Source organism: Nerophis ophidion, linkage group LG28 (assembly GCF_033978795.1).
Source record: "Nerophis ophidion isolate RoL-2023_Sa linkage group LG28, RoL_Noph_v1.0, whole genome shotgun sequence".
NCBI classification, from domain to species: domain Eukaryota; kingdom Metazoa; phylum Chordata; class Actinopteri; order Syngnathiformes; family Syngnathidae; genus Nerophis; species Nerophis ophidion.
The window spans coordinates 21,205,065-21,226,185 of NC_084638.1; the positions used below are offsets into that span (position 1 = coordinate 21,205,065).

The window sequence follows — 21,121 nt, forward strand, 5'->3', positions numbered from 1 at the left end:
TAGCCAGTAGAAGGAATTACCATAGCCTAAAGTTACTACCAAAGATCGGACGAGCCCCCATATGTCACAACCACTGGCTCGTTAGTGGCTGTAACATTAAGGGAGACCACACCGATTTGTACATTTTAGCCAACAGATCTTTTATTTTACAACATGTATCAGTGATCAGTAATGTGAATTAACCAAGGAATGTATCAGTAAATGAGTGTTGCCCCAAAAGGGTGCAAGTGTGGTGCTAATCCCGGCCGTCGTTGCCGTGACCATACGGTCACCAAACGTATGTGCCTGTGGGACGAGAGAGAGAGAGAGCGAGAGCATGCTGATGGGAGGCCTTTTATAGGCCGCCCAATCAGCAGCCCTCTGAGATGTTGCACGTCTTCACAGACCAGCTCCACCTGCGGGTCGGAGGACCAAAGTGCCCCAAACACTAACCGGCAGAGCCGGGCATGACACATGACACAAACCTTCCTAATTGTTTGAAATCCCATCCATCCATCCATCCATTTTCTACCGCTTAAATCCCATTGTTTATAAAACATTCTTCACTGATGGGAGGATGTGGTGAGCGCCGTTTTGTCCCACTAATTTCAACGATCCTTGAACTCTTAGTTTTACATGTACAACTTTCGCCGATGCGGCCACGGAAAGACATGTTTTATGCCAGTCCTTTGTCTCATTTTGTCCACCAAACATTTCATTCCGTACGTGAATGCGCAAAGGGGAGCTTTGTTGGTGTTATTGACAAATCAGGCTTATATAAGACTTTAAAAGTCATTTTGATAGTAGGCTAACATAGCAAATATAGACGCGTGTGTTGTCTTCATTATAACACTTATATAAGACTTTTAAAGTAATTTTGATAGTAGGCTATTATAGACACATCATGTGTTGTCTTCATTATTACACTTATTTTATTGTGGCTCCAGACAGATTTTTTTATTTGGTATATTTGGTCCAATATGGCTCTTTCAACATTTTGGTTTGTCGACCCCTGGTTTAACAGGATACATCTTATTTACAATATGTAAGCATGTGTTAATCATAATCAAGGCTTAGGTCAGGCTGATTACTAAATAAGTACTAATCAAATATACTGCAAAAGAAGGTACTGATGAATACGTTTACATACAGTAATGCTGTGCTAAAATAAATACATTCTAACTAAATTAATTATAAAAAAAAACGCTAATAGTTTCTTAAATAAACTGTCTATAAAATGTAAGTGCGTCACCGCTTTTTAGTCCTAATTTTTGCACTTAAACTTCTGCGACATTAGCGCCAGACTTCTTCTGTTTGTTCGATATTGTCATTACTGCCTCAAGTAGTGGAAAAGTGTATTACAACCAAGTACAATGGTTCCTACATAGGGCTGGGCGATATATCGATAAATACGATATATCGGGGGTTTGTCTCTGTGCGATATAGAAAATGACTATATCGTAATATTCGAGTATACGTTCACACGCAGGACTTTTAGCTGCGGGCGTACACTTCAGGCTCTCTTCGCTCTTTCCTGTCTCTCCTTCTCGCAGACAAGCAGGCGCACATTCTTACATACGTCACAAACTGTCACATCACACGTCACATACATGCCCTCGCAGGGCAGAGAGGTAGCGGCGTGGCTAATGTTAGCTGCTAACGTAGCCGTACGAGAGAATGAAGGTGCGGATCTGGTAAAAAAATGAAGGAAGACTTAATTCCCAATAAAAACAGCAGGGTTTCGATCGTCTGGCGGTGGTTCGGCTTCAAGTGGGAATATGTCGAACAGACAACCGTAATTTGTCAAGTGTGGGGGGGGGGGAAAGCGTTGCTATAAAAAGTAGCATTTCTGCTAATATGTAGCATCATTTGAAAAGTCACTCGCTAGAGAATGAAGAGAATTTCATAACCTTAGTAACATACCACATAGTGAAGGACAAATACTATTTGATTTCCTATTATGCAGCTCATTTTTATTTGACACTTAAACTGTCTCTGACAATCTTGCACTTTATGTTTTGGAAATGACTTGAATGTTTGTGCCATTGCTTAATAACTTTAATAAATACACTTTTGGTCAATTGACTTAGTTGTGATTTCCCTCTCTGCATGAAAGTTTAAAAGTAGCATATATTAATGCAGTATGAAGAAGAATGTTTTAATGTAGACACTATAGAAACATCATATAGCATATGCATCAAGTGTTCATTCAAGGCCAAGGCAAAGTATCGTAATATATATCGTATATCGCGATATGGCCCAAAAATATCGCGATATTAAAAAAAAGGCAATATCACCCAGCACTAGTCCTACGGTTAAGAAACACTGTTCTAGATAATATGTATTGGAATTGCTTTGCTGTACATTTTGCTACACAGTCACTTCTACAACTGTTTTTTTGAGTCTGTCTGCCAGCTGTTTGATTCTGGAGGCGCTCCCAGATTGCAAATGAAATCACGCCCTGTCCTCTCAAAAAGGTTAATCATTTATCCTGTCAAAATGTAGACTATTAAATCATATCTTGAAGTTGTCACCAATATTTTTCTCCCAGACACCGTCGAAAATAATCTTCATAAAGATTATTTTCCGATTCAGACTCGGCATAAAAATAGCTGCATTTAGCAGCATTTATGTCACTGTGTGTCGCACATCAGTGTTGTTATGCACATGCCACGCTTAAATGAAAATAATAATTTATCCAGCGTTTTGTGCGTTTTTTCATTGCTTGGAATGGAGCTTCTCCCCCTCTGGATAAGAGATTGTGTAGTGGCTGTGCACGCTTTAACTGTTTTTCCTACTGTACTGCCTGAGGTACAAACCCAGGTCGCCGGCATGACAAGCATGCTGACTGCTGAGCTAAAAGATTTGGGCAATAGCCAGCACTGCTTTTGAGGTAACCAAGGAGTGAGGTTTACCAATGTACACATGGCCGAGCCGCACTGCTTAGCTTGGCTACACTCATCCGCTTAAACCAGTGATTCTTAACCTTGTTGGAGGTACTAAACCCCACCAGTTTCAAATGCGCATTCACTGAACCCTTCTTTAGTAAAAAAATTATTTATTTTTTCATATTCAAGAAAAAGTTATATGTTTTTTTACTGGTGCACAAAATTAACTTGCATGAACATACGATAAAAAATGTTATTGATGAGATCGCAGTACCATTAATGTATATTAGTAAGCTATCATTTCAAACAGGTACATTTCCAAACAAAATGAAAATAGCTAAAGTTGCACCAATTTATAAGACTAGAGATAAATATTTACAAATTATAGACCTGTTTCTTTACTTCCACAATTTTCTAAAATCTTTGAAAAACTGTTCAATAACAGATTAGACAGTTTCATAAATAAAAATAGAATACTCGAAGAGAAACAATATGGATACAGAGCTAATGTTTCAACCTCAATGGCTTTAATTTAAATTACAGAAGAAATTACCAATGCAATAGATAGTAAAAAAACGTGCGGGAGCAGTGTTTATGGATCTAACAAAAACATTTGACACAATATTTTAATCAAAAAACTAAAACGATATGGCATCAGAGGGTTAGTCTTAAACTGGATAAGAAGTTATGTAACGAACAGGAAACAATACGTGAATCTAGGCGAACACACTTCTACAACCCAAAATATATCCTGTGGTGTACCTCAGGGATCAATACTAGGACCTAAATTATTCAATCTCTATATAAATGACATTTGTAAAGTTACAAGAGATTCAAAGTTAGTATTATTTGCAGATGATACAACAGCGTTTTGTTCAGGAGAGAACACACAGAAGATAATACAAATAATAACAGAAGAAATGAACAAATTAAAAAAATGGTTTGACAAAAACAGACCATCATTGAATCTCAGTAAAACTAAAATAATGCTATTTGGTAACAGTAGAAGAGAAAGTCAAACACAAATACAAATAGACGGAATAGAAATTGAAAGAGTAAATGAAACCAAATTGGTAGGTATAATGATTGATGATAAATTGAACTGGAAATCTCATGTAAAAAATATAAAGTAGCAAGAAACATGAATGAATAAAGCCAAATATGTTCTAGACCAAAAATCACTTTATATTCTCTACTCCTCACTAGTGTTACCATATCTGAGTTACTGTGTAGAAATATGGGGAAATAATTCCAAAAGTATACTTCTTTCACTAACAGTGTTACAAAAAAGATCAGTTAGAATAATACACAATGTTGGATATAGAGAACATACAAACCCTTTATTTATTGAATCAAAGATACTGAAATTCCACGACATAGTGGAATTGCAAACAGCTAAAATTATACACAAAGCTAACTATAACCTGCTTCCCAAGAGTATATACAATTCTTCAACAAAAGAGGAGAAGTATAATCTTAGAGAAAAATTTAATTTGAAACTTTTGTACGCACGTACAACACTTAAGACCTTCAGTATCAGTATGTGGAATTAAATTATGGAATGGATTAAGCAAAGCAATCAAAGAATGTACTAATAGGATCCACTTCAGGAAACTCTTCAAAATAAAAGTGTTTACCAAGTACAAAAAAGAAGAACCATGATGAACATTCTGATTTTATTCACCCATTCATTCTTTCATTCTCAAAATAATCTTACTTATCTCATCGTATGAAATAAAACTTACTTCACCAATTATTTATTTATTTTTATTGTGATTACTTATGGAGTATGGTGTGAATACTGTACATTGAGAACAGGAAGTGAACAAAAGTTTTAGCTACTGTTATGTTGAAGAAAAGGGGTAGGATTAAATAAGCTCTGCTTCTTCCTACTCCTTTTCGAACATGTTGAAAAGAGAAACTGGAAATTGTGATGTATCATGTTGTATGCTTGCATGTTCCAAATAAACTCAAACTCATCACCTTGTTCAAAGAACCAAACCAACACAGTGCATGATCTCACAACAAATTACACACCTTAAACACATTACCATGATTTGATTAACGTGGACCCCGACTGAAACAAGCTGAAAAACTTATTTGGGTGTTACCACTTAGTGGTCAATTTTACGGAATATGTACTGTACTGTGTAAACTGTACTGTTTCATATAATGTATTCTCTTCCTTCGGAATCTGCTAGTAAAAGTTTCAAATCGATCAATCACTAAACCTGCAAATCAGATGGAAAATTAGAGGGAACATTGTTTGGTTGTATCCATAATACGCTGATAGGGAAAACTTTTTATTTACACGATAAGTCGGATGTGTCTTTACCTCCGAGGCCGACTCACGAACCCCTAGGGTTCGATCGAACCCAGGTTAAGAACCACTGCCCTAAACCCTTCTCTAATCCGGGTCACGGCACCACTGTAGTGGTTGTGTACTCACTCTTTCGGCTGAGTTGTGTTTTTCCTACTTGTTCCACTCGGGGCACACACCAAGGTTGCTGGCATGAGAGGCGAGTGTGCTGACTACCAAGCTAAAAGCCTGATAGCCAGCCCTGCCTGTGAGGTTGTCAGGGAGTGAGGTTTACCAACATACACATGGCCAAGCCTTCGTTGCACTCACCACCCTAAACTTCTCACTAATCCGGGTCACGGCACTAATTTAGTAATTGTGTTTTTCCTACGAACGCAGGTCGTTGGCATGAGAGGCGAGTGTGGTGACTACCGAGCTAAAATCCCCATAGCCAGCACTGCTATCAGGGTGTCTGGGTGTGAGGTTTACCAACGTACACATGGCCGAGCCACACTGGCTGGCCTCCGTTACACTTAACACCCCAAACCTCTTACTAATCCGTTTCACGGCACCAACTTGGTAATTGTGTTTTTCCTACAAACACAGGTCGTTGGCATGAGAGGCGAGTGTGGTGACTACCGAGCTAAAATCCCCATAGCCACTGCTATCGGGGTGTCTGGGTGTGAGGTTTACCAACGTACACATGACCGAGCCACACTGCCTGGCCTCCGCTACACATACCCCCCTAAACCTTACGATAATCAGGGTCATGGCATCGCTGTAGTGGTTGTTTATTCATTCTTTTGGTTGCATTGTGTTTTTCCGACTTTTTCCACCCGGGGCACCAACCCAAGTTGCTTGTATAAGAGGAAAGCACGCGGACTGCCGAGTTAAAAGCCCGGGCGATCAACTCAATAGCCAGTCGTCAGGTGGTGAAGTTCTTAGTAAGGTACCATATTTTTCAGACTAAATGGCGCACTTAAAATTGTTTCATTTTCTCAAAAATCGACAATGTGCCTTATAACCCGGTGCGCCTAACATACGAAATAATACCGGTTGTGCTTACCGACCTCAAAGCAATTTTATTTGGTACATGCTGTAATAAGTGTGACCAGTAGATGGCAGTCACACAAGATATATGTGTAGACTGCAATATGATGTCAGTAAACACCAAAACTTTAAACTTTCCATTTAAAATAAAGAACGTCACACACGGCACTCAAATCTGTCAAAATGTTTTAGTATGACTTTGAAGCCACACCGCTTGATGGATTGCCGGCCCATTTCGGCTAACAGTCAGAGATTACTATGGTGTGTGCATAGGAACCGCTAAATGGCACCCATTAGCAGACATCATCGGGGGTTTTGTTTCACAATATTATACAAAACCAACTATTCTTACCTTCTGGTACCTGCTGATGTGTATTTGAGATCTGCATAAGTCCTGAAAATTTGCGCAAGTCCGCCACTGTAGTCCGTGCCATTAAAACATAATCTATGAAACATTTTTACATGTGCCGTAGACCACAAGGAAATGTTTTAAATTTAGAAAAAAAATCATGTGACTCCTTTAATGTGCCTTATAATCCGGGGCGCCTTTTGTATGAAAAAGGACCTGAATAGACCCGCTCATCGGCACTGCGCCTTATAATCCGGTGCGCTAAGTCTAAGTTAGAAAAGACTCAATTCCTCATAGGTTGCCTTTTATATGTATTATCGTTTTCAAACTACGCACCTCACCTTGGATTATGTCCATCTTTCAGTTCGACCTGGTGTGCGACCAAAAGTGGAAGAAGCCGTTCACCACCACCATCTTTTTTGTGGGCATCCTGATCGGATCCTTCTTCGCCGGACAGCTCTCAGACAAGTGCTGCAAATATTTCACTCTTTTAACAACTACTGTACATGATTTACATTACGTTGTACCCAAATACACTATGTATTCTCCAAGAGTAGAGTACCCCAGGGCTCTATCCAGAGTCCGGCTCTGTTGTTACGCAGGTTGATTTACTGAATAATTTAAAGGATTACAAGATTGTACCGTGAGGACTAATTAGGTAATTAGGATAAATAAAGTAATTACAATGACGTGCGTTTCAGGCTGTAATAAAAATCTAAATCTACTGTACATAGCAGGATTTGTAATCGTATGAATGCATGTATATAATCACATTAATATATTAAATTTTTACATTTAAATAAATAACCAAAGTGAACAGATTTTCAGATATTTGTATTCCATCGGCAGTCATTCTGTGCACTGAAAAAAAAATCAAAGCTTGTGGGGGCTATATAGATATTTTTCATTTTCAAAACAGATATATAGGAACATTTTTAAACTTTAGAGTTTCCTCAAATTTTAGTCTTAGGAACCTGGAAGATTCTCAGTCATAGAAATATTAAATAGTCATATATATTTTTTATTCCACGCTTAAATCACTGAATCAACTTCATATACCGTATTATTCGGATTTTAAGTCGCCGGACATGCATAATAAAAGGGAAAAAACATAAGTCGCACTGGAGTATAAGTCGCATTTTTGAGGAAATTTATTTGATAAAACCCAACACCAAGAATAGACATTTGAAAGGCTTTTAAAATAACTAAAGATAGTGAACAACAGGCTGAGTAAGTGTACGTTATATGACGGATAAATAACCAACTGGGAATGTGCCTGGTATGTTGACGTAACATATGGTAAGAGTCATTCAAATAACATATAGAAAATGCTATAACTTTACCAAAAAATCTGTCTCTCCGAATAGCTAAATCCCATGAAATCTCATACGTCTGGTCTCTTACGTGAATGAGCTAAATATTTGATATTTTACGGTACTGTGTTAATAATTTCACACATAAGTCGCTCCTGAGTATAAGTTGCACATCCGGCCAAACTATGAAAAAAAACTGCGACTTATAGTCCGAAAAATACGGTATGTCAATATAAAGCTTTATTTGTTTTGTCTGCCCGTTTAGTTAAATAAATAAATGATAAATGGGTTGTACTTGTATAGCGCTTTTCTACCTTCAAGGTACTCAAAGCGCTTTGACACTACTTCCACATTTACCCATTCACACACACATTCACACACTGATGGAGGGAGCTGCCATGCAAGGCGCCAACCAGCACCCATCAGGAGCAAGGGTGAAGTGTCTTGCTCAGGACACAACGGACGTGACGAGGTTGGTTCTAGGTGGGATTTGAACCAGTGACCCTCGGGTTGCACATTTAGTTAAAGAAAACCCTGTTTTTTATGGCAAAAATCACAAAATATGCCAACCTTGAATAGGGCAAAAATGTATAACATGGATTTCGATTCATTATTATTTTAGAGCAATGGAAGCTTTAGAGGAAAACAAAAAAAAAACACCTGCATGGCAGCTTTGTGGTATTCAACAGCGGTTTAACTTTTTAAATCGCTACACGCCACCTGTTTGCTGTTTTGTTTTTTTTCTAAATAATTTTTTTGTAGAAAATTAGCTGTGTTGCAAATGCTCCCGGGTCCACATTTTGGACACTCCTTGTTCTATTTAGTTAAGTAAATAAAAATATTTTGGATATACACAGTATAAAGTTTATACTGTACATGCAAAATATTTCTATAGCTGGTGTCAAACTCTAGGCTTGGGGCCCAGACCTGGCACGCCACATCATTTTATATCACTCAAACAAATGGAATATACGGTACATTAATAAAATTACCTTGTTTTTTCTCACTAAATGTATTCTGCTCTTCCCACTTTGACAGTAAAAAAACAAAACAAAATACTGCATGAAATTGCATACCTTTCAAACATTGATATTATCCAATATTGCAACAAATATACATACCTAAAATTTTATTTGTCAAAATAAAAATAAATAAGTATCTGCATGACTTATGATTTCAAAGCCAATTATCTGTGACGCTTTGGTCGCATGATACCAAAGATTGTGATTCAAGATGCAGAAGGTAGCAGGAGACAATGTGCAGGTACAAGATATTTAATACAAACAAAGACAAAAACACTAAAGCACATGTCAAAACAATAAGAAAATGCACAAAAACATAGGACTCTGCAGAAACACTTACTTGGAAGCCTCAGAAAAAACGGAACAGCGTTTAACAGCATCCATACGGATAACAATCTCCCAACAAAGACCAGCTGGACTTAAATAGCAGGACTAAACTCAAAACAGGTGTGCTGGGAGACAAAATAAAGCTGCTGCAGGACACTCGAAAAAGGAAGTGGAACTACAAAATAAGTGTGCAGGACAGGAACTCGACAGTAAACACGGAATGAACACTAACAAACTCCAAATAAGGCACGACCTGACATCCATCCATTAAATTGTACGCAAAAATAATATAGATTGTACGGTAAAATTTACAGTGACTTTTACAGCATATTACTGTTTTTTTCTTGCGGTAAATTACTGTCGACTGAGCTACCAGTCTTTTACTGTAAAATCGATCTAAAAAAATGTTTTTATGGGGTATTACTGTATATGGAAAAAGAGTACCACATTATTTTTACGGTAAAAAAAAAAGCTAGCAGCTCAGTTTCCATTATTTATTGTTAAAAAAAAGTGGTTGAGTTATTTTCTACTTACTATATATATATATATATATATATATATATATATATATATATATATAATAGAACTATATAATAGAATTTTACTGTAAAAAAAATATACATATACTATATGCTGTAAAAAAAAACAACAGTTAATTTTACAGTAAAATTCTGTCGACTAAGCAGGACTGTTTTTTAATTTACCGTGTGTAACATGTTGTAAAAAAAAAAAACACTGTATGTTTTACAGTAAAATTGTGGCGTCCGAGTTGCCAGTTCTTTTACGATGTATGTCTGGAGTGTCAAACGTACGGCCCGAGGGCCGCATTAAGCCCGCGGACAGGTTTTATCTGGCTCATTGCATGAGTTTGCTAAGTACAAAAATTAACCATTTGAATGAAAGAAACTGCTGCTCTCAATGTGTCCACTGGATGTCGCAATAACAATTCTTTGTATCTTTGTAGATGATGCCACATATGTACAAAATAAACCACGTGATGTTAGTACATCAGTTGAGGAAAATGAGATAACTAAATAAATAGCATCCTGTAACTTGATTTGGATATTTTTTTTTTATCTTGATAGATAGAAAATTAACACCAATGAGTTGAGTGATGAACATTATCACACACTTTAGTCAGAAAATATAAATAACGACAAATAGTTATAGAATACTATTAACCGCAACATGTAAGTGTCAAAAAACCCTGAAATCATTATGATTTGTACATTTTCAGAATGTGCTTGTTCTATTTTAAACAAAGAAAACAATCGGAAGTTGTCGTTATTTTTACCAGTTCGGCCCATTTGGGAGTATATTCTTCTGCACGTGTCATCCGATCTAAAATGAGTTTGACAACTCTGGTGTATGTAAAAGAAAATCTTAATAATCAAATGCAGAGGCAAATTTGTGTAACTGATTGCAGCCATAACTGCAATGAGGCCCTCAATGAAAACAAGTTTGACACCCCTGTTCCGCAGTAAATAATATTTTGTGCTGCAGATGCGGAAGGAAACCCGTCCTCTTCGTCACTTTGGCTCTCCAGACCATCTTCACCTTCATTCAAGTCTTTTCCGTGTCCTGGGTGATGTTCACTGTCCTTCTGGTCATCAACGGTTTGGGACAGATGTCCAATTATATGGCCGCTCTGGTCCTAGGTACCGTGCACCTTTGTCTCCATGTTTTTTTTTTTACCGTCATTTTTATGTTCCACGCCCGACGTGTGTGTGCAGGAGCAGAGATCTTGACAGGCAACGCTCGTCTGCTGTATTCGTCATTGGGAACTTGCTTCGGATTCGCCGCAGGCTACATGCTGCTGCCGCTTTGTGCCTACTTTGTGAGGGACTGGAAAACTCTCCTGCTGGTGCTGTCCGTGCCCTGTCTGGCCTTCTTCCCTTTCTGGTGGTGAGTGAATCATTTATGAGCTTCCGTGCTTTCAGAGGTCGGCCACAGCTTCCGTTTCACCCTACCGTGCAGGTTCATCCCGGAGTCTCCTCGGTGGCTTCTCTGCCAGGACCGGGTCGAAGAGGCGGAGGCCATCATAAGGAAGGCGGCCAAAATCAACAAGGTTCAGGCCCCCTGTGTCATCTTCGAAGACTATGTAAGCAGACCTGAGTTCCTGGTATAATCCAGCAAGTAGTCACACCCGCTTACGGTTTTGCAGGTGGCCAAGGCCAAGACAGACCCCAAAGAGCCACACAGCATCTTGGACCTGATCAGGAATGTCAACATTGCTGTCATGACGGTCATTCTCTGCTACGTGGCGTGAGTACACCAATTTTAAAGTCAAATGACGGCATACTACTATTACTATCAGTGCTAGCGCTAGGAACTTTCAAAATGAGCCCATCAAGTCATAAAAATGGGGTTTCCACAGTAAATTTTCAGGGTCCCACTTTTTTGTAAGCGTTTTGAAAAAAAATAGATAGTACTTTGATTCCTTCAGTAGAGTTCCTTCATTAATAATAAATTATAAATGTATGCATTACCTGTTATAGCTCACATTCTATATTGTTATTTTTGGAAAAAGGTTGTCATAAATGTTACTTAATTCATTACAAAAATTATACAACAGAAATAAATTTTTTATGCACGTGTAAATGTATTCAGTTATAAACATTCATTTACTTTCTTCTTTCCTTCATGGATCTAAACTTGACCGCTGCTGGTATTTACTTTTATATTTTCATGTAATAAGTTGGAGTTGTATTTACTTCAGAATAAAAATGTTAAAAGTTTTTGCTTGGGTCATACATGCATATAACAATTTCAATTGATTAATCCTACCTGTCATCAGTCGTTTAAAAGCCGCCACATCTACACTTTCATGACAAATAATGCCAACAAACTTAAAATTTTGCAAGTTAGTTTCAATGTCATTTAATACAGTGGCACTCAGTTCCTCTAGCATTTACTCTCTGGCTTGGTGATGGCCGTAAACTGTGTCCCCCTTTAAGAATGGCGGCATGTGGGGTGAGTGACGTGTGTAAGTGAGTGGGCAAGTTAGGAGAGAGAGCACTAGCATGTTCAGGAGTGTTAAAGGCCTACTGAAACCCACTACTACCGGCCATGCAGTCTGATAGTTTGTATATCAATGATGAAATATTAACATTGCAACACATGCCAATACGGCGTTTTTAGTTTACTAATTTGCAATTTTAAATTTCGCGCAAAGTATCCTGTTGAAAACGTTGCGGTGTGATCACGCGTGCGCGTGACGTCACGGATTGTTGCGGACCTTTTTTTCCAGCCCGATCCAAGCTATAAGTCGTCTGCTTTAATCGCATAATTACACAGTATTCTGGACATCTGTGTTGCTGAATCTTTTGCAATTTGTTTAATTAATAATGGAGACGTCAAAGAAGAAAGATGTGGGTGGGAAGTGGTGTATTGCAGCTGCCTTTAGCCACACAAACACAGGCGGTGTTTCCTTGTTTACATTCCCGAAGTTGAAGCTTTACTATGGAACAGAGCGGTCAAGCGAACATGGTTCTCTACCACATGTCAACCGGCAGGTTTCGGTGAGAAAATTGTGCTAATAAGTCGGCTCTTACCGTAGACATGAGCGGAGCTTGCGTCCTCCTGCAGCTGCGGACTCTCTTACCTCCTCCCACCGGAGACATTGGCGGTCACCACACCCTTGGCCACACCACTCCGACTTTCAGGTACGACCATATAATCTCACTAAAACGCTATTAACAGAATAAGCAGATAAGGGATTTTCCCGAATTAGCCTAGTAAATGTGTCTAATATCTGAATCGCTCCCACTGGCCTCGCCTTTTTTTTTTTTTTTTCTAGTCCTTCACTCTCACTATCCTCATCCACAAATCTTTCATCCTCGCTCAAATTAATGGGTAAACCGTCGCTTTCTCGGTCTGAATCGCTCTCGCTGCTGGTGGTTATGATTGTAAACAATGTTCAGATGTGAGGAGCCCTACAACCCGTGACGTCAGGCGCACATCGTCTGCTACTTCCGGTACAGACAAGGCTTTTTTATTAGCGACCAAAAGTTGAGAACTTTATCGTCAATGTTCTCTACTAAATCCTTTCAGCAAAAATATGGCAATATCGCAAAGTGATCAAGTATGACACATAGAATGGACCTGCTATCCCCGTTTAAATAAGAAAATCTCATTTCAATAGGCCTTTAATAGCATGGTGGATGTCCACTTGGCTTTGCGGAAAACATAAATAAAGAGTTGTAACAAATCAACGGCCTCATCATTCCGACCAAAGAGCGGATCTGTAGGGACCCAAATTAGAGGGTGTCTGGTGCCTGGTGAGGCTGGATCTTTGAAAATCAGTGAAACCGGTCTTAAGGTGTTCTTTTTCGTAGCTTATCTTTTCATTGATGGTGTGCTTCCTGGGTTTATTGCTCGCCATGACGAAAACAATAACACGCGGGAGTATAAATACCGTAAATGCAGTATTTGTGATCGATAAAACTTTCCGCGAATCAAAATTTCCGAAATTGTACCGGAAAGTACATTACTTTGAAGTCGACCAATAATTAGTAATAATTAATCATTTGACCCGGCAAATATAAACAAAACAAACATCGGCAGAAAGCGTTACTCGATTAAAAAAAACAAAAAAAAAACATACAAACAGGGCGGTAAAAAGAAAAAAAAAAAATGTGCGTCCTCTGCACGCGTGGACTTCCAGAAACTTGCGTCTTTTCTGATTTCAATGTGTAAAAAGACAAATAAAATGCATTAACGCCAACGCTGACTATAGTATTATGGTTATTATTCAAAAATAAATGATATGTTGTTTGACATCCTTATAAGTTTTCATTTATCATCAAACATCTATTGTAGTATACTGTAAAACAGGGGTAGGGAACCTATGGCTCACGAGCCAGATGTGGCTCTTTTGATGACTGCATCTGGCTCTCGGATAGATCTGAGCTGACATTGCTTAACACGATAAGTAATGAATAATTCCACTTGTAATCACAGAGTTAAAAATAACGTTAAAAATATAAAACATTCATTTTCAATCCATCCATTCATTTTCTACTGCACCTGTTGAAGTTGCATAATGGTAAGAAGTTATTTATTTTTTATTGGTTAATGTGGGGTTTGCCCTCCTGGGGGTTCTTCAGACCACCAAGCACCGACATGAGAGCCTGTTTCAGGGTTTAAATATTGTTTTATTTTTAAATAAGACTCTCAGTTGCTTTCCAGCAATTGTCTTTTTCTCTTTCCTTCTCGCTCATGCTCTGGCTCCAGCCCCAACCCCGTCTCTCTTCCTGGCTGCTGCGTATAACAAAGCGACAGGTGATTAGATAACAAGGCCCAGGTGGGCCATCTACGGTCCTGGCACACCCCGCTTCGCTGCAGGCCCGCAAGCCACGCCTCCTCCACAATTAGCTTCAGAATAACAATGTTATTACAAAAAATAAGAGACCTGTTATACTCTACAAATGTTGGTCTTACTTAAAAATGCACACGTTTAGTTGTGTTCAGTGTTGAAAAAAATATTATATGGCTCTTACGGAAATATATTTTAAAAATATTTAGATTTTTGTCTCTCACAGCCAAAAAGGTTCCCGACCCCTGCTGTAAAACAAAATAGCATGACTATAGTAAAATACACACCATACATTAGCATAATATTTAGGCCAACACATTAAATGGGAACTGGACTTTTTTTCTGGAATTGTGACTATTATTCACAATCCTTATGCAAATTAAGAACACATCTTTTTCTATTTTTTTATACATTCTAACTCATGAATAAATGCTAGCAAAAGTCAGCTAACAATGGAGTTTATGAGAGTTAATAAGCAGAAAAAAAACTAATAATTCAAATGTATTTGTAGTCTTACTTTGATCATCTGAGACATTCAGTCGCACGTTTTGTTTTCCCCCAAGTGTTGGCTTGCAGTAAACTGACACTGTTATCCAGGTATGACATACCTGTTAGTCTCCTTTCTGTTTATTCATCTCAGGTTTTCCCAAGGTAGAAAAGCTCTCACATAGGTAACAGCTGATTGTGTTCTGGGAAAACGCCCTCTAGTGGCCAGATGTTGGCATGCAGGTGGCGTAAGGTATATTTCCTGTGTCCCCCAGCTTCACCATGTCGGCAGGATACTACGGCATCTCCTTCAATACCACGCAGCTCCATGACAACACCTACCTCAGTTGCTTTATTTCCGGCGCCGTGGAGCTGCCAGCGTACGTCTCCAGCTGGCTGGCGCTGCGCTACGTCTCGCGGAGGCTGTCCGTCATCGCCACCTTGGTGCTTTCCGCCTTAACGCTGTACGTCATGCAGCTGGTGCCTGAAGGTAACACAGGAGCTGAGTTCAAATACTTTGCAATTCTACCCCCGGACATATACAGCGTTTAAGATAGTTTTAAATAGGCATCGAGCAAAAAAAAAAAACTGTCACAAGAAGTCATCTTTGACTGGACTTTTTAGGCAATTTGATTCTAATACTTACACAAAAGGGTTCTCACTGCTCATCAAAGGTAAACATTAGCATTTCATATTTTTTTTAGTGTGTGGGGTGAACTTTTTAAATGGTAAATGGGTTATACTTGTATAGCGCTTTTCTACCTTCAAGATACTCAAAGCGCTTTGACACTATTCCCACATTCACACACTGATGGCGGGTGCTGCCTAACCACAACCCATCAGGAGCAAGGGTGAAGTGTCTTGCTCAAGGACACAACGGACGTGACTAGGTTGGTAGAAGGTGGTGATTGAACATGAAACCCTCAAGTTGTTGACACACACTCTCCAAACGCCGTCCAACATAGATTTGGATGATTTTTTTGGGTCAACTTACTTTTTTTAAACACTGTTTACAGCAGAACCTCCATTTATGAACTAAATTGTTTCCTGAACATGGTTTGTACACCGGAAAATTTGAATATTGAAGCAGAGTTCTTCATAAGAAAAATCCATCCATCCATCTTCTTCTGCTTATCTGAGGTTGTGTCACGGGGGCAGCAGCCTAAGCAGGGAAGCCCAGACTCTCCTCTCCCCAGCCACTTCGTTCAGCTCTTACTGGGGAATCCCGAGGCATTCCCAGGCCAGCCGGGAGATATAGTCTTACCAACATGTCCTGGGTCTTCCCCGTGGCCTCACACCGGTCGGACGGGCCCGAAACACTTCTCTAGGGAGGCCTTCGGGTGGCATCTTGACCAGATGCCCGAACTACCTCCTCTGGCTCCTCTCGAGGTGGAGGAGCAGCGACTTTACTTTGAGCCCCTCCCGGATGCCAGAGCTTCTCACCCTATCTCTAAGGGAGAGCCCCGCCACCCGGCGGAGGAAACTAATTTCAGTCGCTTGTACTCGTGATCTTGTCCTTTCGTTTATAACTCAAAGCTCATGACCATAAGTGAGGATGGGAATGTAGATCGACCGGTAAATTGAGAGCTTTGCCTTCCGGCTCAGCTCCTTCTTCACCACAACGGATCGATATAGCGTCCGCATTACTGAAGACGCCGCACCGATCCACCTGTCAATCTCACGATCCACTCTTTCCTTACTCGTGAACAAGACTCCGAGGTACTTGAACTCCTCTACTTGGGGCAGGGTCTCCTCCCCAACCCGGAGATGGCACTCCACCCTTTTCCGGGCGAGAACCATGGACTCGGACTTGGAGATGCCGATTCTCATCCCAGTCGCTTCACACTCGGCTGCGAATCGATCCTGTGAGAGCTAAAGATCCTGGCCAGATGAAGCTATCAAACCGGAACCCCTCAACGCCTTGACTGCGCCTAGAAATTCTTTCCATAAAAGTTATGAACAGAATCGGTGACAAAGGGCAGCCTTGGCAGAGTCCAACCCTCACTGGAAACGTGTCCGACTTACTGCCGCCAATGCGGACCAAGCTCTGACACTGATCGTACAGGGAGCAGACCGCCACAATAAGACAGTCCGATACCCCATACTATCTGAGCACTCTCAGTATTCTTATTCCTCCAAACATGACGAGTTGAGTTTATACCAAAATGGATACATGGATGATACAGCAGAGGATTGGGAGAATGTCATGTGGTCAGATGAAGCCAAAATATAACTTTTTGGTATAAACTGTGTTTGGAGGAAGAAGAATACTGAGTTGCATCCCAAGAACACCACACCTACTGTGAAGCATGGGGGTGGAAACATCATGCTTTGGGGCTGTTTTTCTGCTAAGGGGACAGGATGACTGATCCGTGTTAAGGAAAGAATGAATGGGGCCATTTATCGTGAGATTTTGAGCCAAAACCTCCTTCCATCAGTGAGAGCTTTGAATGGTTGACCAAATACTTATTTTCCACCATAACTTACAAATAAATTCTTAAAAATTCCTACAATATGAATTCCTGGATTTGTTTTCCACATTCTGTCTCTCACAGTTGAAGTGTACCTATGATGAAAATTACAGACCTCTGTCATCATTTTAAGTGGGACAACTTGCACAATTGGTGGCTGACTAAATACTTTTTTGCCCAGCTGTATACTGTACATACAGTACTATATTAGGCTGGGGAGCGTTCATGAAGCTTTGACAGAAACCTACAGCACCACCTGTGGTCATAATGTGCATCTTTCATATTGCTGCACATTCATCCATCATGCCCTTCATTGTCTCAGGGCATTCAATCGATCGCAACTGGACTATTTTGTTTGTCTTAGAAGACGTTTTGTCCCTCACCTGAGTAGACTTAATCAGTTTATGCTCATAAATTTAGATAGGACAGATCTGGTCCACAACTGAAGATGACAATGACCAGGATGAATGAGAACATTCATAGACATGCCCTTGTTTTTTTTTTCTTGTAGGTTATCCCAGCCTGTCTCTCCTGTTGGAGATGGTAGGCAAGTACGCAATCACCACGGGTTTCGGCCTTATGTTCGCCTACACCACAGAGCTTTACCCGACGGCGCTGCGGAACACGGCGGCGGGAATATGCAACACGGTGGCGCGGCTGGGCAGCTGCATCACACCTTACCTGCTGGAGCTGAGTTGAGTCCGACCTTTTCGTTTCGACAAGAAACAAGATATCATTTCCAAAATACATGCACACAAAAGGAATGATGACGATGAATTTTTCACTAATTGACATTGGAAAAATGTTATATGTACAAACCCCCAATACAAGTGAAGTTGGCACGTTGTGTAAATCGTAAATAAAAACAAAATACAATTATTTGCATATCCTTTTCAACTTATATTCAATTGAATAGACTGCAAAAACAAGATACTTAACATTCAAACTGAGAAACGTAGTAATTTTTTGCAAATAATAGCTCATTTTGAACTTGATACCTGCAACATGTTTCAAAAAAGCTGGCACAAGTGGAAAACAAGACTGAGAAAGTTGAGGAATGCTCATCAAACTCTTATTTGGAAGATCCCAGAGCTGAACAAGCTAATTGGGAACAGGTGGGTGCCATGATTGGGTTCTATGAAATGCTCAGTCATTCACAAATAAGGATGGGGCTAGTGTCACCACTTTGTGAACAAATGCATGAGCAAATTGATGGAACAGTTTAAGAACAACAATTCTCAAAGAGATATTGTAAGGGATTTAGCGATTTCACCATCTACAGTCCATAATATCTTCAAAAGTTTCAGACAATCTGGAGAAATCACTGCACTTAAGCGATGATATCATGGACCTTAGATCCCTCAGGCGGTACTGCATCAAAAAGCAACATCATTGTGTAAAGGATATCACCACATGGGCTCAGGAACACTTCAGAAAACCACTTTCAGTAAATATAGTTGGTCGCTACATCTGTAAGTGCAAGTTAAAACTCTACTATGCAAATGAAAGCCATTTATCAACAACACCCAGAAACGCCGCCGGCTTCGCTGGGCCCGAGCCCATCTAAGATGGACTGATGCATAGTGTAAAAGTGTTCTGTGGTCTGACGAGTCCACATTTCAAATTGTTTTTGGAAATTGTGGACGTCGTGTCCTCCGGAACTAAGAGGAAAATAACCAATTCGGATTGTTATAGGCATTAAGTTCAAAAGCCAGCATCTGTGATGGTATGGAGGTGTATTAGTGCCCAAAGCATGGGTAACTTACACATCTGTGAAAGCACCATTAATGCTGAAAGGTACATACAGTTTTTGTAGCAACATATGTTGCCATCCATGCAACGTTATCATGGACGCCCCTGCTTATTTCAACAAGACAATGCTAAGCCACATGTTACAACAGTGTGACTTCATAGTAAAATAGTGTGGGTACTAGTCTGGCCCGTCTGTAGTCCAGACCTGTCTCCTATTGAAAATGTGTGGTGCCTTAAATACCACAACGGAGACCCTGCACTGTTGAACAATTTAAGCTTTACATCAACCAAGAATGGAAAATAATTCCACTTAATAAATTGGTCTGCTCAGTTCCCAAACATTTACTAGTGTTTTTAAAGGGAAAGGCCATGTAACACAGTGGTTAAAAATGCCCCTGTGCCAACTTTTTTGCAATGTGTTGCTCCATTAAATTTAAAGTTAATGATTATTTGCCAAAAAAAAAAAAGTTTCTCAGTTCGAACATTAAGTATCTTGTTTTTGCAGTCTATTCAATTGAATATAAGTTGAAAAGGATTTGCAAATCATTGTATTCTGTTTTTATTTACAATTTACACAAAGTGCCAACCGTACTGGTTTTGTATTATGCTGTTTGTAAATAGAAATACTCTGTTCTAGGGTCAAACTCTGAATGTTGTATTAATTGCACGAGCAAGTGTAAAAATAAGTTTATCACAGGTAAAAAAAAATAATTAAATACCACCTCTCGTCGACACAGGGTCCTACTCCAAGTTTCTTCCGTACATCATCTTGGGAAGTTTGGCGGTTTTGGCCGCCCTCGCCACCATTCTCCTTCCTGAGAGTTTTGGGCGACCTCTTCCTGACAGCATGCAGGACATGCGCAAGAGGGAACGGTACGTCGCCCTCACATATTTTCCTGGAAAATGAAGTACATTATTTGCATTTATTTGCATATTTAAATCCATGCTAAAGATCATGGTTGTGTTTTCCCTCAGCATGAAGTGTCCCTGCATGCCGGAAGCTGAGACTCCTGTGACTGTGGTACTTATGGACAATGCCAAAGCATGAAATGTAACATACACACTACTGTAGGGGTGTAACGGTACGCCATCAAAACGCCTGCGTTCATTTTTTGCGACAGTCACATCAAGCATAGCAAGCAAACAAATTAGAAAACTGCATAGCTTTTGTGCAATATTTTTTTTTTTAAGTAAACCAATAAACTGCAAACAGCTGCCTCCATCCATCCATCCATTTTCTACCGCTTATTCCCTTTCGGGGTCGCGGGGGGCGCTGGCGCCTATCTCAGCTACCTCGTTTATTGTAATTTTACAATAAACAAACTATTGTGAAATTAAAAATTTTCATCATATCGTATTTCTGCACTGCCGATTAATGTGCACCGGATTATAGGACACATTAAAGGAGTCATATTAGTATTATTTATTTTGTAAATGTAAAACATTTCCTCGTGGTCTACATAACTTTGGTCAAAATGTTGCATAGATGATGTTTTACAGATCATCTTCAAGTCGCTTTCTGACAGTCGCTTCCAAATTTACGTGGCTCACCTTCGGTAGCGTATTCTCCCCGTCATCTTTGTTGTAGCTGTGTAGCGTGCAAGGACGGGAGTGGAAAAAGTGTCAAAAGATGGAGCTAACTGTTTTGATGACATTCAGACTTTACTTAAATCAATAACGGAGCAGCGTCTTCTCATCCGGAAACAACAACAACGCCGGAAATGTGTCCCGTGAAAAACCGTCCGACCGGAACTCTCTAATAACTAAAGTTCCTTGGGTGAATAATGTTAACTCACTACACCGGTATATTTTAGTGCTTTCTTGGCAAGTTTACTGACAGATAGAAGTAAGAACTTTACACTACTTTA

At 39.7% G+C, this 21,121-nt stretch overlaps 1 protein-coding gene across 4 annotated transcripts in view; it reads left to right on the plus strand.

The window, feature by feature from the left end:
• LOC133545281 (solute carrier family 22 member 4-like) overlaps positions 1-20,467 on the plus strand; it is a 36,587-nt gene extending 16,120 nt beyond the window's left edge. For all 4 annotated transcript variants that reach the window (XM_061890703.1, XM_061890702.1, XM_061890704.1 and 1 more), the window contains 9 exons: positions 6,930-7,033; positions 10,731-10,885; positions 10,961-11,132; positions 11,205-11,328; positions 11,392-11,492; positions 15,306-15,520; positions 18,013-18,195; positions 19,991-20,126; positions 20,229-20,467. In XM_061890703.1, coding sequence (XP_061746687.1) covers positions 6,930-7,033; positions 10,731-10,885; positions 10,961-11,132; positions 11,205-11,328; positions 11,392-11,492; positions 15,306-15,520; positions 18,013-18,195; positions 19,991-20,126; positions 20,229-20,301 — 1,263 coding nt within the window. In that variant the 3' untranslated portion in view covers positions 20,302-20,467. The remainder of the gene's footprint in view (positions 1-6,929; positions 7,034-10,730; positions 10,886-10,960; positions 11,133-11,204; positions 11,329-11,391; positions 11,493-15,305; positions 15,521-18,012; positions 18,196-19,990; positions 20,127-20,228) is intronic.
• Positions 20,468-21,121: the final 654 nt, after the last annotated feature.